Below are 15,771 nucleotides of genomic sequence, written 5' to 3'. Positions count from 1 at the left end.
TAAAAAGAAAGACAGACAGACAGACAAACAGAAAAAGAAATCAAAGAAGATAGCAGACAGAAAGATAGACTGAAAGAAGCAGATGAAAACAGAAAGGAGAAACAGAAGTAAGAATGAAACAAAACCAACAACATGAAAGGAGCTGAGTAAAAAGAAGAAATGAAAGCTTCTGATGAGGGCTCTCATGAATTTCAGATTTTTTTCAGTTAATCCATATTTAATCTATTTTCTGGGTAAGATGACAGCAATAAAAAAAAATCTGAAAAACACAAGATGTGCAATTAAGCCCTGCCACACAAAACTTTGAACAGTTTTCACTGGAAACTGCAAACACAAACGACACACCCAAAGTTTCAGATTCATAATTTATATAAATTGATGCACACAAACATCTCCTCCACAAACATGCCTATTTTTTGCTCATGATCTCACATGCATATAAGTCATGGTTGTCACGTGATTTTTTTGTGATGATCGCTCCAGTTCAGAACATCGTTCCTGGAGGATGTCCCGTGGGAACTGAAAACGGCTCAACTGCGAGTCATCGTGAGCTAAAAATTCCCTGCGGTCTGCAAAAACACAGTCCCTTCATAGACTGCCAAAGGCAAAGTCCTCTATATGCGCCAACTTAGTTACTTCATAACACCAATGAGCCACTTTTACACTGTGAAGTAGTGAGGGTGGTATAAAGGTAGAAACGTTTACTAGAAATCGTTCTATTTTATTTGAGCTGCGGCTGAGCCGAAAGAGCTTGGGAAACCCTACAGTACACAGTGTAAACTGATGAAAAGCATGTTATCCCCTTTCACAACTTTTTTTTAATATGTTTTTAAAGTTAAAGTTAACTTTTGATGAATTAAAAATGCCATGTGGGCTTCTTAAAGTCTGATTTTTAAGTTTTGAGGAGCCTTGGCTTCTTTTTCACAAGATTTCAATGAAGCAAACATCCGAATAGAAAAAAAAATGACCTTTGTTACTTTCGATACCTGATTATGAGATGGTGCAAGGTTGCAGATGCACGTTTACAGTGAAGGAAAAGCTGCAGAAACCTTCCAACTCTTATCTGTTTATCTGTTTCGAAACCATGGTGATTACAGTGAGGATCCAGTTTCAGACAAGCGCTATTACACAATGTGTCCAAAATGCATGGTTTTATCCTCACTCCACAGAGGAATAGAGAATTACAGAACCAGCCAAATAAAACATCTCCCTACTGCCTTTCAGGATTAAGCACATATACTTTCACTGACCACTTTGCTTAGGAACCGGGACACCTACACATTTATTCTCCAATCAGGCAATCATGTGGCAGCAATACACTGTACAAAATCATGCAGATACAGGCTTCGGTTAATGTTCACCTCAAACACCAGAATGGAGAAAATGTTATTTCTGTGACTCTAATTGTGGCGTGGGCTGAATTAAGTATTTTTTGAAATCTCCTTGAATTTTAATGCACATAATCCATCCATCCATTGTCTATACCCGCTTTATTCCTAATTAGGGTCACGGGGGTCTGCTGGAGCCTATCCCAGTGCACATAAGGCAGGGGTACACCCTGGACAGGTTGCCAGTCCATCGCAGTGCACATAATCCTGTACAGTTTATCCAAAATAGTGAAAAAAAAAATCCAGTAAGTATTCTTCATGAAGAGTGAGATCAGAGGAGAATGGCCAGACAGGAAGCCTAAGGTAACTCAAGTAATCAATATTTACAACTGTGGTGAGCAGAAAAAGCATCTCAGAATGCCTCAGATTGCGCAACACACCAAACCTTGATGTAGAAGGGCTACAACAGCAAAAACATCTACATCAAGAACCAGGTGAGAACAAGAATATGAGGCTACAGTGGGCACAGACTCACAAACTTGACAACTGAAGACTAGAAAAACATTGTATGGCCTTTTCCTATTTTCAAGTGGCCAGTGTCAAAGCTAAAAAAAAGTCTATTATCAATCTACCATCACAACAACCAGAACTTGCTCATGACTAGCATTAGCCAAGTTTTCTAGCTAGCTCCATTAACACGTAATTACTACGAGTAAAAGCTTCCTGATCTCCAACACACCATGTTTCAGAGCTTTTGTACCTATTCACTGACCTGAACCTGTGTGACTTGGAAGTACTGACAAAGCCTCCATTACATTTTTTTATGTGGTGAATCAAAATTTGACCCCAACACCTACGCAAATAACAAGTATAAGCCAAGAGGATTAAAAAAAAAAAAAAAGTATGGGTTCATGGGTGCTTGTGTGGTGCTCATGGCTCAGTAAGAGCTCTCACCAACCCAGTGCCTTTCCCTGCATATCATATTTTCAGTCTATATTTTGGGAGCGGCTCTCTCTCCTGGGATGCCAGCTGCAGGGCAAGACCCCTGAATCATATTACCACCCATGTGTAGTGAGCCCCATCCGTTAGGAAACGACATGCCACTCCCTCAGCCTCTGGAACTGATCCAGATTTCTGTAACTGAATTTTGACTTTATTTGGACAGCACTTCTAACAACGGACACTGTCACAAAGCAGCTTTACAGAAACACACAGAAATTGTAAATATATACCTAATGAGCAAGATGATATGAGAAAGAAAGTTGAGAGGAACCACACTCGAAAGAGAACCAATGCTTATTTTGGTGACAGTGGAGAGTGTGATTATAAATAATTTCCCTTCTTTAACTGTGTACTACATGGTCAAAAAGTGCAGTTGCAGTATCCAGGAAGTTCATACTAGTTCCCCAACGTTCACTCATTTCCCAGAAAGAGCACTGGGGTCTAAGCTAAATATTATAGAAGAATAAAGATAATAGGTTGTCTGTTTTTGGTCAAACATGACAAAAAAAAACAGTCCCCCAAAACAGCAGATATTTTTAAGTTTATGGATCTGATTTTCCTCAAAGAAGAGGTTAAAGAACCAGGATTTATTGCCCTCATTACTAGCTGCAACACTGCTGTGACTAAAACACACAGTTTGTAGCTATGTACTGTGTGTTCATCATTAGTCTACAGACAGCTAGTTCTAGTGCTGTTTCATTAGGACTGCACACACAGGAACATATTTCAGAACCACCAGGAACAACCATCACTAGGCACACTGTGAAAATGAACAAATATATATATATATCTGTATCTCCAAGCAGCAGCTGATAATAGAACACACACCCACCCACACACCCAGCTCAAACCCTCGACCTTTGTTCTGGCCGATAAATTACTTCATATTTCCAGGGTGACATTCCTGTAAATCTCACACAATAGTAAATGTTTAACAGAGTATCCAAGAAGCTCAGTAGAAGACCTACGTGGCAAAATGAGGGACAGAAATCCAGACAGAAAAGGGGTGGAATAGAAAGGAGAGAGAGAAAGAAAAATAGAGGAGTAATAGACAAAGGAGTACAGAGGAAGAGGAGCCAGCTGGGAGGATATCCACATCAGCTGTTTGCAGCTGGACCGACCAGAAAAAAAATTCATTTACAATTTGGGAGGAAAAACAAAAACAATATATGGAAAAGGCATTAAAGTGTAAAATATCATTAAACATCACTAAAGAAGTTCTTGCTGTGTTCATGTGTGTGCTGGGGAGAATATGCATCCAAGCCTGGAATGACTTGCCCACTTGGTTTTGGAAATGTGGGAACCCTAGAAGTCATATCAGTAAAATATGAATGGAATGAACAGCCTGGAAGTGCTTAAGGAGACAGTGCAATAATCCTGTTGCAGGAATTATTCTAAATCTTGACAGGCTGGTTTAATAAAGTGGTTAAAAATCGCTTTTCACATGCTACACTGAACAAGCATTTAACAACTGAAGAAAGCTCCGTATTCGAATAAACTGAAGACTATGCAGAAAAGAAAACGGCTGAATCTTAAAAAGATTAAGGTACAGAAACTGAAACCGACTTGTGTCCAAATGACTTGCGAGAAGCCACAGAGCACAAGTGAAAGTGTTCCAGCTTCTTGCTTCCATCTGCAAAACTGTATAGTGCAGAGCTAGCTAAGACCTTGGAACGATTCTCTCCCGTTCCATTTCATGCTCATCTTTTTATTACAGGTGTGGTTCTCACCAGAAGAGAGACTTCTTATTCAGGATGTCTTGGAGCTGTCTCTGGCTGCTCTGATCCAGTCTGGAGAACTCGTACTGAGGACTGAACTCGGCCGGTGGAGGGGTGCTAAAACACACCTCGAACGATGACGTCGGAAAGTCCACCTAAACAACCGAAAGGGGAGAGAAAAACTGGAGTTGAGGAACATTTATGGTGTTTGCATTGAACGGAGACATAATGAATGTTTGTAGATCATTAAACTAATATAAAGCCAAATTTATTCACTACATAAAAATAAAGATGCATTATTTTGGAATTTCTGCATACAATGAGGTTGGTGAAGTCAAGCCTCTAGTCAAGTGACACAGGAAAAGGAAGCGCGAAGGAGGCCATACATTGGGTTTTAAGTGCATTGACAACATGCTTACAAGTGTTCTTTTCATGTATTCATATTTTCTGCTAAAATTTTAATTGTTATCAAATAATGGAATAATGGATTTTGACTTCAAAACCTTTCAAAAGCATTTTTGTAGAAAAGATGGGCACTGAAACTAAACTGCAAAACATGACAGATTTCCAGGGAAAAAGTGTTCTCCTCCCTGCTTCCTTTTCCAGAAATCTAGAAATCATGCAGAAAACTGGTTAAGCACTTCTCCTTAAACAGAACATTGCACTAGGTGTAGATATGCGCAAAAGTATAGGTGGAAAAGAGCTGTCTGAAAATACCATGTTTATTAATATAGGCTTGTACTAAGCATAAAGCACTGCATAACCCTTTAACCCATTTATAGCATGCTTTTTCTTCTTCTTCATCTTTAATAAATACTGCAAGAAGTTTAAGTTGTAAATTTGTTTATATGTTGATAAATGGAACCAATTGAATTTGAAATATCAAATGCAGGTGCCTGCAATAATAACTGTAAGCAGGTGGGACTGGTCAGAATTCCTTCAGGAGCAGAAGAGAGTGGGATTAGAAAACCAACCAAACAAAATAGTCCCTCAAACACTTCTTTAACTCAATCTCAACTAAAAAAAAATCAGTTTGAATCTAGTTTCACATTATATATCTAGAACATCAAATCTCACGAATAAACCAAAACTAATGTGTGCTCTTTTTTCTGTGAAACGGGTTATGAGAATGCAGCACAAGGGTTTATGGACGCTATCAGTTGCTATAGCTCGCTGTAAGTCTTGGCAGCTGTGTCAACAGCTGTGCTGGGCAGTAACAGAAGCTCCTGATACAGTACGGCCCCTTGAACAGCGGGGGCTTCCACCTTAACCACGCCAAGTCAAACACAGAAAGATTCACTGCTATCTCTCTTTCATATACAGCTCTGGAAACAAATAAGAGACCACTGCCCAATCTCCAGATTTGAACCCTATTGAAAACCTCTGGAATGTCATCAAGAGGAAGATGGATGGTCACAAACCATCAAGCAAAGCTGAGCTGTTTGCCTTTTTGCAAAAAGAGTTGTATAAAGTTACCCAACAGAAATGTGAAAAACTGGTGGAGAGCATGGAGCCAAAACACATGCAAATCAGGGTTATTCCACCAAATACTGATTTTCAGTCTCAGGGCACACACACACTCTCATTCACTCACGCAATCACACACTCTGGCCAATTTAGAGACTCCAATCCAAATAATGCTTTGTCTAAATAACATTAAGAAATCAGTAACACAATTTGTTTTATTTGAGTTATTAAAGCTCTGCAAATACTGCATGATCTTGGGTTATTTTGATGTGTTGTTATTTCCTTTAAATATACACTCTAAATAACAATAGTTATATTTTGAATTTAGGAGAAATATTGTCAGCAGTTCAAAAAAAAATGAAACAAAACTGTTCATCTCCCCAATAATTATAAATATGGCCAAGCAATACGGGGTGCAGAGTGTGTGTACTGCGAGCAGGAGAAAACCACAGATACAGCCAATCCACATGAGTAAAAAGAGAGAGGAAGGGAGGACAAAGACAAACCGACTTGAATTTTAAAAATTGAGAGCAACTGAAAATGCTACAGTGCTGGATTCAGGTTGGTAGAAGAAGAATGTGAATAATGGGGTGAGAATATTTTTAAGTCTTAAATAAGGCCCAGATGTGCCATCAGGTCCCAGATGTGCAGCAGCGCTAGTCAGGTTGTGGAAAGAAAACCTGGGACAAACCGAAGGCTGTAATAAGGCTGGAAGTTATAGTCCATGCAAACACCACTTCAACGGTCCTCCTCTGCACAATCCAGTGCCCTCAGACAAAGCTGTAGCCACTAGGCACAAAGCACAGCTGGCACAACTGGCACAACTCAGAAGCAGCTCTGAGAATCCAGTCTACTTCATGTGTGTGTGTGTGTGTGTGTGTGTGTGTGTGCGCGTGTGTGTGTGTGTGTGTGTGTAACTGATGGAAATTTCAAAGCATTATCATGATCTCATTTGACTTTGCTGTAGGTCAGCGTGAGACCAGCAGGATTTTGGTGATTTCTTGGCTTGAAATAGAAATGAGTTCAGTCGGGCGTGTAAAAGCACTGAGACTGTGCTGGATTCTTGCCAAACAAGGGAAACACAGTTCTAGAGGAACAACTGTAGAGGGAAGAAGAAGTGCCATTTTCAAAGGGCACAGCAAAAATGTCACGTTTGAATACGTGATGAGGTGTCAAGTCTGTATAAGAGCGAGTGTGTAAATGTGCATGGGTTTTTTTGAGAAGCGATGGGTGACAGAGTTTATGTACTGCATGTGTGTGTGTGGGTGTGTGTTGGAGGGGATGTCCTGCAGGACGAGATGTAAAAGTTGTTAATTTTTTCTGGCCTATTTCCCTCATGCACTCTCTCTCTCTCTCTCTGTGAACTGACCTACTTTCAGTCCTCTTCCACAGCAGCAGGACACACCCCTACAGATCAGTCCTCGGCTAGAACTCAGCTCTTCTGCAAAGACTGCAACCAAGTTTAACCATGGCCTATGTGGACCAAATCCATTGCTTTCTGACACTGCAAACAACCTCCAGACTTCTAGTATATAACATAACATGTAAACTAATATATAAAAATCAGTGTATTCTACACAGAGGCATCAAACCTCCAGGAAAAATTAGTAATGCCATTTCACTCCTACTATTTACTGTCATTGGCTTCCACAGAATAGGTGTAATTTTATTACTGCAATTGAATGACTTTTTTGTAACAGCTGCTGTTTATTATTCGTAAAAGCCCTAGATCAGTAAAAGACTTTATGGCAGTTTAGTTTGAATTGTGAAGCCCAGTTTCACCATGGGTTCGGAATCTGAGGCGGATTTTCCTTTGATTTCTAGTGTTTTATGTAGTAAAAGTTTTATATCTAATGAAGTATGCACTTATGCAAACCTGTGATCTGCTTGGCCTTTTATATTTCTGTTATAGGTTCATGAACCGAACACTTAAACTGCCTAAACCTCTCTACCTACTGCTGCTGTAAATAGTTCAGTACTGAGGAAAGTAGCGATAAATACAATAGTCTTTGTGAGTGCAGCCATGTGAACAGAACTGGCAGTAGATGAAACATATTTCGCTGAGGCTGGTGGATATGACGTAGCTGTGTATGTGTGCTGGTGTGTTGATGCTGGTTGTAAGCAAAAAGTGAATGAAGCACAAACAGCAAATTTTCTGTTAAGACATTCTATGTAAGTCTTTCACACTGGCTAAAACAGAGCACGGATGGCATGAAAAAGCTCACTGTGGTATGAACCCAAGGCTACCTGGAGGACATGGTGCGAGTTCAGTTCTACTGGAGCTGTGCCGCGACTCCCGTGAACACGTGAACTCATACTCAGGTCCACACTTGTTCAGGAAGCAAAGCAGCTTGCATGTGTGTTTTAGCTGATGACAACATCATTAATTTCCACAACAAACGTGAACCATGAAATGTGAATGTCAATACAGTCGTATTGTGTTCTCAGTGTAAACACATTGAGATGCGATAGAATCAAGTGAATCTGAATCCAGACTAACCGTCTGGGGACCGGGAACAGTCACACTCAAGTTTCTGACCACAGCAATGCACTTCATGTAACAAAGACAAAAAGACAAAACCTTGAATTTAAAATTTTTGCTTTGTTTGCCTTTAGCAACTACCAGTGCATTCTTTCTAGTCAACACAAATTACTGGAAGTGAAACAGCTTTCTAAAGAGAAGTAAAACAAGCCACTCATATTGCTTTTCATTTCATTTCATTTCATTTGTAGTTAATTGCAAATATGTGGAGTTGAACGTGACTGTCTAAATGATTTACCCACTTTGGTTACAAAAATGGTTTACAAAACACAACAAATAAACACTCGCACTGCAAAAAAATGTCAAAATATTAAACCTATTTTTAAACATTTTTTTTCCAAACTTGAAATATTCTTCATTTTAAGCATTTATATTTATAAATAAACATTTATATATAGGTTACAATCAAAAGTATGCTCAGTCATATGTATTATAATTTATAACATCTAAAAACTTAACAGGAAATAGTAGATAAATCAAGACTATTATAACACATGAGAGAAGATTACTGAATTGTAGACAATGCAGATTTCAAATGTTTTGTGTGTATGTGTGTGTGTGTGCACATATAAATAGGTGTACAATGTTATTTTTTGAATCGGGGAACAATATCTTAATGCTATTTTGGCACAACAATAGAAGTGGACACTTCCAGGAAAAAAAAAAAACAATATCAACCTATGAGGCCAGAAAGGGAAGTAGGTCTGCATTGTAGATGAAAACCACAACCACAAATATAAAACGCCAGGTGAAGCAGATGAACAGATCAATAAAAGTGAAAATTGAGAAGCATGAAGAGCCAGGTGTAAGTCTAAGTGCTTTCATGCATAATGTACTGACCTGCAGGATGACGCTATCTGGCTGGCTGAAGTTGGGCGTGCTGGACCGGGTGTTTCCGCTTCCTGGGGTTGACGGCCAAAGACCTAACAGCTTCCTTCCACACGTCAAAATGCTGCAACACAGGAAAACACACAGCTCAATCCCAACAGCACAACATCCGCATCCGATATCCACAACAACAACAACAGGGGCTTTGCAGTAGCAATGTTTATACGTGTGTATGTGTAGATATGTGTATATTCACACAAGTGTTTACACACAAAAAAAGTAAATTCTTTGAGAGTGATGCTATTGGAATAAATCTGGAAAACACAGGATATTGTCACTTTTTGCTGGTGTGCTATAAACATTTATGCAGAATATTATTAATATGCTGTATATCAGTAACGGCGTTCAGCAATTATCTGGAAGACTAAATGACGGCAATAAGGAAATGTTTTGCTCGGTTGGCTTCATAGGAAGAGTTATTTACTCTTCTGCAGGTAAACACTTTTTGAATCAAGATACGTGAAATGTACGTCTGTGAGGATTTACTGACCGATTTTTTCAGAGTTTACATGAACAGTTTAATGTGGAGTTGATTTGTTAAGTGTGAAACCCGCATCAAGCTCAGAGGTGTGGTATGAAACCTATCAGTTCTAGTGAAAGCCAGAATGGTGGGCAAATGTCACTGAATTTCATCTCATCCAGCAAGCAGAAAAAGAAAAAAAACAACACCCTGTTGCCTATTAACCTTTGCAAAACAAAGTTTTCATGTGCTTCAAGGTAGAGCAATGCACCTCGCTGCTGGAACGATAGCACATGCTGCCTCTTCTGAAATCCACAAGCTGCTCTATACATCAACTAAGGCACTAATCGGCTCTTTGTTTTGCTCTGCAGTTTTTTTTTTCATAATCACAAACACTTACATGGAAGCATTGATAAAACCAGATAAATGCACTTCATTAAATTTTTTTGTTACACTCAAAATTACCTTATAATTCTTTTCCCAGCTTCTTAGGAAGCTTAGGAACACTTTTTACACATCACACTACTTAGCATCTTGGGAAGCTGTGGTCAGAGTGCAGGGTCAGCTATGACATGGTGTCCCAGGAGCAGTAGGTTTAATCAGAATCAGAATCAGAAAAGGTTTTATTGCCAGGTACAGCAAAGGGTCAGCAAGGAGCACTTTACAGTACTAGGAATTTGTCTTGGTGTCAGGTGCAAACATATACACAGGTAAATAATTTAAATGAATACTGAGGGCCAAACAGTGGTAGCATGAAGATGCTGGGGCTTGAACCACCAACCCCCTCATCACAGCCTTAACCACTGATCCTTATTAGTGGTGGTGTTGTGGCACGGGTTCGATTCCCAGGCAGGTTGCTGGTTCCCAAGCCCAGATAAAATGGGAGGGTTGCATCAGAAAGGACATCCAGTGTAAAACCTGTGCCAAATCAAAAATATGAATATCCCCCAAATAGGGAGCAGCCAAAGGACAACTGCAGGTATTTGGTAGTCTGGTGGAGGTGTTTCATTCAGCATTACATTTTTTACAGGGTAAGCTATAACTGACATGAAAAACTATATTTTTTAAACAGGGTTGGACAAATCCCAGGTTCCTTCCCAGGCAGATTTTATGCCATTTGATTTATTTTTAAAATGCACAGTTAAGCAGTGGAAACATAGCTTTAATAACCAGAGAAAGAAGTTGAAATGGGAACTAGGTGGAATAATTCAGGAGTGGCAATCTTTTTAGAAGGAGATACAAGAGGCATGTGGAAACGCTGACTAAACCGAGCACAAAGCTGTCATGTAATTCTCCTCCTAGCACAACCAGTCACCTCACAGTTACATACACTGTGTATCAATAGAGAATAAAGTTGAAAGATATTAGAATGACAGCTTTTATGTGCGATGAGAGACAAGGACACCTCATTTCACAGCCTAAGCATTGGCTGATGATAGCTGATAAATGTATGACACGTCCATTTTTTTCCACTTTAGGAAGGATACTATGCCCCAGCTAACCAAAGTTAATCTGATCAAAGCCGATCAGTGTCTAAGCCTTCTACAATCAAACACTGGCCTAATCTTGGATTAACTCGACCTGGCTAAGGGAAAAACGTTTCATGCATTCCTCAGATTGATCTACAGCAGCTGCAGTCAGTTGGCTTCCTCCCGCTCTTTCTACAAACGTTTTTCGCACTAGTTCGCTCCCACGTGATCCTTTGTTCAGCAAAATTTTGCTTATGCACAGTTTGATGGTGCTGAGTCAAAAGAAAATCTCCTTTCTTACTACAAAGATGGTTTTATTCTTTTGTGGTTGTTTTTATGTGCAGAGGAAGTGCTGTTTTGCAAAATGAGTATGCTTCATGTACATTTAACCTTTTAAACTCTTAGCGCAACAGTGCACAATTTTGCACCGGTGGATCTTTGCTCTTCTCTGACACTGAAGCCAATATGCCAAAACATTATGCACAGGCATTCTGATTAATGTCAAGCCAAAGTAAAAGCTTGTTTGTATTAACCTTTTAAGTAATTCCATTAGATTGAGGTGATTATTCATTATGCTTGTTGCCCTGATGGAAAGTCTGTAGCTCTGCCAGATGTATATTATTATTATTATTCCTCCTAACTGACTAGCACACAGTGAACTGCTTGTGTATACAGAATCAATCCCCCAGGCGTGTCTTTTTGTGATTGTTGTGGCCAAACATGCTCGTTTTTTTTTTTTTTTTAATTTTCAACTTAAAAAAACTAAGCTGGTGAAAATGGAATCATAGAATATTTCTTTTAAACTAGTGAAGACAAAAGTGTAATTACTTTCTATGATAGCTGTATTCGTGTTCTACACATTTGAATCGACAAGAGCTTTAGCTGAATACTCATTGTGATGATGTCATATGCCATGTCTTGGCCCAAATCTGAGGAAACTATGCAAAAAGACTCATTTTGCACATGCAGCAGACAGATGTTTTTAGGATGCATGATTTTTATGATCAAACCACAGCATTTTTTATCTGTGTTTACCTGACAAATTCGTGTCCTGCATTATGACTGACTAGCATTCTTACTCATAAGCATTTCATGACTTCAGGTTTCAGAGGCCATTCCTATTACCAAGGCAACCACAGCAAAACTATAGAACCTGAGTAGAATCACATAAATATCTGATGTCCTGATCATATTCTGACAAATACCCTGTGCTGGATATTTATTTCAACTTATGACTGCAAATGTATTGGGAGGTTTACAAAATAAACCCAGCAACCACTGTATTAAGATAGTGGTTACATACATCTGTACATTGTTCAGTTATCTAATTATGCAATGATACCAGTGATGTAGCTGTGCAATGCAGATCAAGCACTTCAGTAGTTTGGATGTTCATGTCAAAAATCCGAATGGGGGGAAAATGGAATCTTAGTGACTTTGAATGTGGCACGGTTGTTTGTTCAAGTTAACTGGCTTGAGTATTTTAGAAATGGCCGAGCTCTTGGGATTTTTACACATACCAGTCTAGCAGACGTTTGGTGAGGGAAATGCCTTGCTATTTCAGAGGAGGTCAGAGGAGAATGGTCAGATTACTTAGTGTTGGCAAGAAGTCTTCAATAACTCAAAGATTCACACTTTACAACCGTGTTGAGGAGAAAAGCATATCAGACACTGAAGCTTGAGGCACCGATCAGAAGGTCAATGTTCAAGCTACAGCACTGCCAAGCTGCCATTGTTGGGCCCTTGAGCAAGACCCTTAAACCCTCTCTACTCCTATAGATGTGTGACAAATGCTTTTTCTTCTTCAGATGAGCTACAGCAGCAACAGAACACATCAGGATCCAGTCCTGTCAGACAAGAACATGAATCTAAGGTAACAGTAGGCACAAGATTACAGATACTGGATTGCTGAAACTTGTCTTTGTTTAATCTGTGCTGGACAGTATTGGTGATCCTGTGCCCACTGTGGATCGGTGGATCTTGTGACTCATTGCACTCACTGTTGAAAGTTGAACAGCGGCATTGTGACCCAGCCCAGGGCCTCCATGTTGCGGGCTTTCTGCTTGCTCTTGTCCTCTGCTCCAGGGGGTGGTAACGGAGTCGCATACAGAGTCACTGTTAGCTGAGACTCCCGTGGCAGCTGGTTGATCTGCACCGGGAAGCAAATCCTACCATGTAAAATGAGAAGACACAAAAGAGGAAAAAAGGATCAATCAGCATCATGTTCTCATCTAGTACATCTAGTACAGCAGCTGGTCAAAGCTGAGTGGGTAATAACTAGTCATTCATTACACACAGAAGGTCCAGAAATATTTAAAGAGGTCCCTCTGAATAGGATGCCCTTCATATTAAAGAACTATAGCTGGTGGCTACAGTCACTACCTGACCTGGTGACACAGATTGCAAATATATTGTAAATATTGTAAACATATTGAACAGGCAAAGGTTAACTCTTTACCAGCACATTAATAATTTAAAAAAATCAAGGTCAAATGGTCGTCATAATCTGCATTTATGATACCGGACAGTACAAAAGCACCCTCATGTTTATAAAGCAAGCTCTAAAATGAGCAGAGGTTCAAGATCAACATCTGGTCACAACTACAGCTTTCAGACATGCACAATCAAACTGTTTAAAACATATTAACATGGCTAATGTGGACAAATTACAATTTTAAAGAGGTTTGCTCACATTTAAATTACATCTGTAGTTCAAATTTTTATTATGCTTGCTAGGAAGTAAACAGAGTATATTCCTCCCACACCATCCCCAGATAATTCATTAGATGCAGAAGAGCAGGCAGAGAAAAAACAGCCACAGGATGCTGCACTATTTCAGGTTACAAGCAGAACATTAAACATATTTTCACATCTGTGGAATGCCATTTGAGGCAGGATGGTGTGGACTAGGTAGAGAAAATCATAGATGTGAGGCCTTCATTTGATGCTCACCTTTGGTCCCAAACCACCAGATGAAAGAGGTATTTGCTGACTGACTGTTTGCTTGTATGCTGGGGGGCACACAGTTCGTTTCCCCCATGGGTAAGAGAACACGAAAGAAAGAACCCTTCATAACTGTGAATGAGAGAAAAACAATGAGGGGAAAGTCAGTGAGACATCATTTGAAAAGTATATATCAGTTTACAAAATTTTCACAGTAAAAAATAAATTCCCACAGTGGCTGTTTAAAGAATGTCTAATAAATATTCTCAAATTTCCACCACTGAGAATGTCCATCCCCATCCAAACATCTCTCTACAAATGTTCACAGACACAATACAATGGTGACATGATGCAACATCCTGAGTGAGAAATTTCCCTTATCCATGCAAGCAGCTAAAAAAAATAAAATAAAATACAGCTTGTCATTTTTCTAAGAAACTCAAGAACACAAAACCTTTCACTCTGAACACATTCCACTGGTGGAAACAGCTAAGATACAGCTTTACCTCTGACTGTTACAAACTTCTGAAACTAGAGACTCCTTCCAAAAATGCTAAATAAAAAGAAAACTACACCCAATCAGTGACTATACACATTTTTATTCCATTTTTAAATCCATTTCAATTTTTCCTAGATCATCTTCTTTTAAAGTCCCTGTGAAAAAGATGTTACTATAAAAAACGTAATATGTTAATGAGCTGATTAATATAAAACTCTGACCTGCCTTAAAGCAAAGCAATCTTTAAATTTTCACTTCCTTAGTCGAATCATATGCCAGTGCTCACTTACTCGGGCCCCATGCTTTCCTGTCTTTTCTTATTTTCATCAACAGTGGATTCATGACTTTTTCCTTAAATGTCAAACTTCTTTTTAAATGATATATCGGTATCTTTGCTGTATTCCTAACCTTATCTCCTACTCCATCAAGCTGCCACTTTGCTTTTAGTTTATTTATAGCCTAGACGTGTATCAGCTGCCTGGGCATGGTGATATGTCTATTCGGTCATTACTCAGGACATTTCAGTTACAGAGATATACAATGGATATAAAAAGTCTCCACATTCCTGTGAGAATGGCAGATTTTTTGTGATGAATTCAAGATAAGTCATGTCCTAACTGTCCACCATCAATGTGAAAGTTATCACATACAGAAGTTAAGTGAAAAAAGTTACTAAGAAAAAAAAAAAATCAATTTAACATTTTATGGAAAAAAGTAATCATCATTCAGCTGCCATTAATGAAATTAATTTGATTAACCCCAAATAAAGATCAGGATTTTTCTTCCTGTTTCTACATCATCTTGGTTTCATACAACTGCTAAAGCCACAGTATGCAAACAGCTGACAAAGCATGCATGTGCTCTCACTTGTTGAAAGCTATCAGGAGAGAGGTATAAAAGAATTTCCAAAACGTTAAATGTAAAGGCCATGGAACATCTTAAAGGCCATCATCATCAACATACAGAGAAAATGGAGAGGAGCACCGTTATCAACACGAACAGGACATCCCCCCAAAATTTCTTAAAGAACTAGACAAAAACTTACCAAGGAGGCTGCCAAGAGAACTACGGAAACATTAAAGAATGCTGCAAGCGATTACTATGCATGTGACAACAATTATTAATTCAGGGGTGTGCAGGGTAATTGCAGCTATGTAGTAAAGCAGGTTACTAGGTTTGGTTTTTTCAGTGTTTTCACTTAATTTTTATACATAAAAAAGTGGAAGCAGTTCTGACATAATTTGATCTAAATTTCTTTTTTTTTTTTACATCACAAAAGCTATGATTTGGCATGTGTAGACTTTTATATCCATTTGTATTTCTCTCAAAGCATACACTTTACTAACAGTTATAAAAGCAGAAGTTTGGCAGATTAAAACTTTGTGTGCAATTCCATTGGCACAATATAAATGTGAATAACCATCAAATGAACCCTACTGGAGGAAAAATATCAGA

General features: G+C 38.9%; 1 protein-coding gene across 3 annotated transcripts in view; it reads right to left on the bottom strand.

Moving 5' to 3' along the window:
* The window catches only part of pik3c2b (phosphatidylinositol-4-phosphate 3-kinase, catalytic subunit type 2 beta), a 51,423-nt gene that overhangs the window by 13,565 nt on the left and 22,087 nt on the right, over positions 1 to 15,771 (bottom strand). For all 3 annotated transcript variants that reach the window (XM_058374141.1, XM_058374144.1, XM_058374142.1), the window contains exons 12-15: positions 13,827 to 13,949; positions 12,875 to 13,042; positions 8,898 to 9,009; positions 4,061 to 4,203 (exon numbers count right to left, since the gene is read on the bottom strand). In XM_058374141.1, coding sequence (XP_058230124.1) covers positions 4,061 to 4,203; positions 8,898 to 9,009; positions 12,875 to 13,042; positions 13,827 to 13,949 — 546 coding nt within the window. The remainder of the gene's footprint in view (positions 1 to 4,060; positions 4,204 to 8,897; positions 9,010 to 12,874; positions 13,043 to 13,826; positions 13,950 to 15,771) is intronic.

Source organism: Hemibagrus wyckioides, linkage group LG21 (assembly GCF_019097595.1).
Source record: "Hemibagrus wyckioides isolate EC202008001 linkage group LG21, SWU_Hwy_1.0, whole genome shotgun sequence".
In the NCBI taxonomy this organism is placed as follows: Eukaryota; Metazoa; Chordata; class Actinopteri; order Siluriformes; family Bagridae; genus Hemibagrus; species Hemibagrus wyckioides.
The sequence above is the reverse complement of the archived record's forward strand: the minus strand, read 5'-3'. Positions and strand labels throughout refer to the sequence as shown.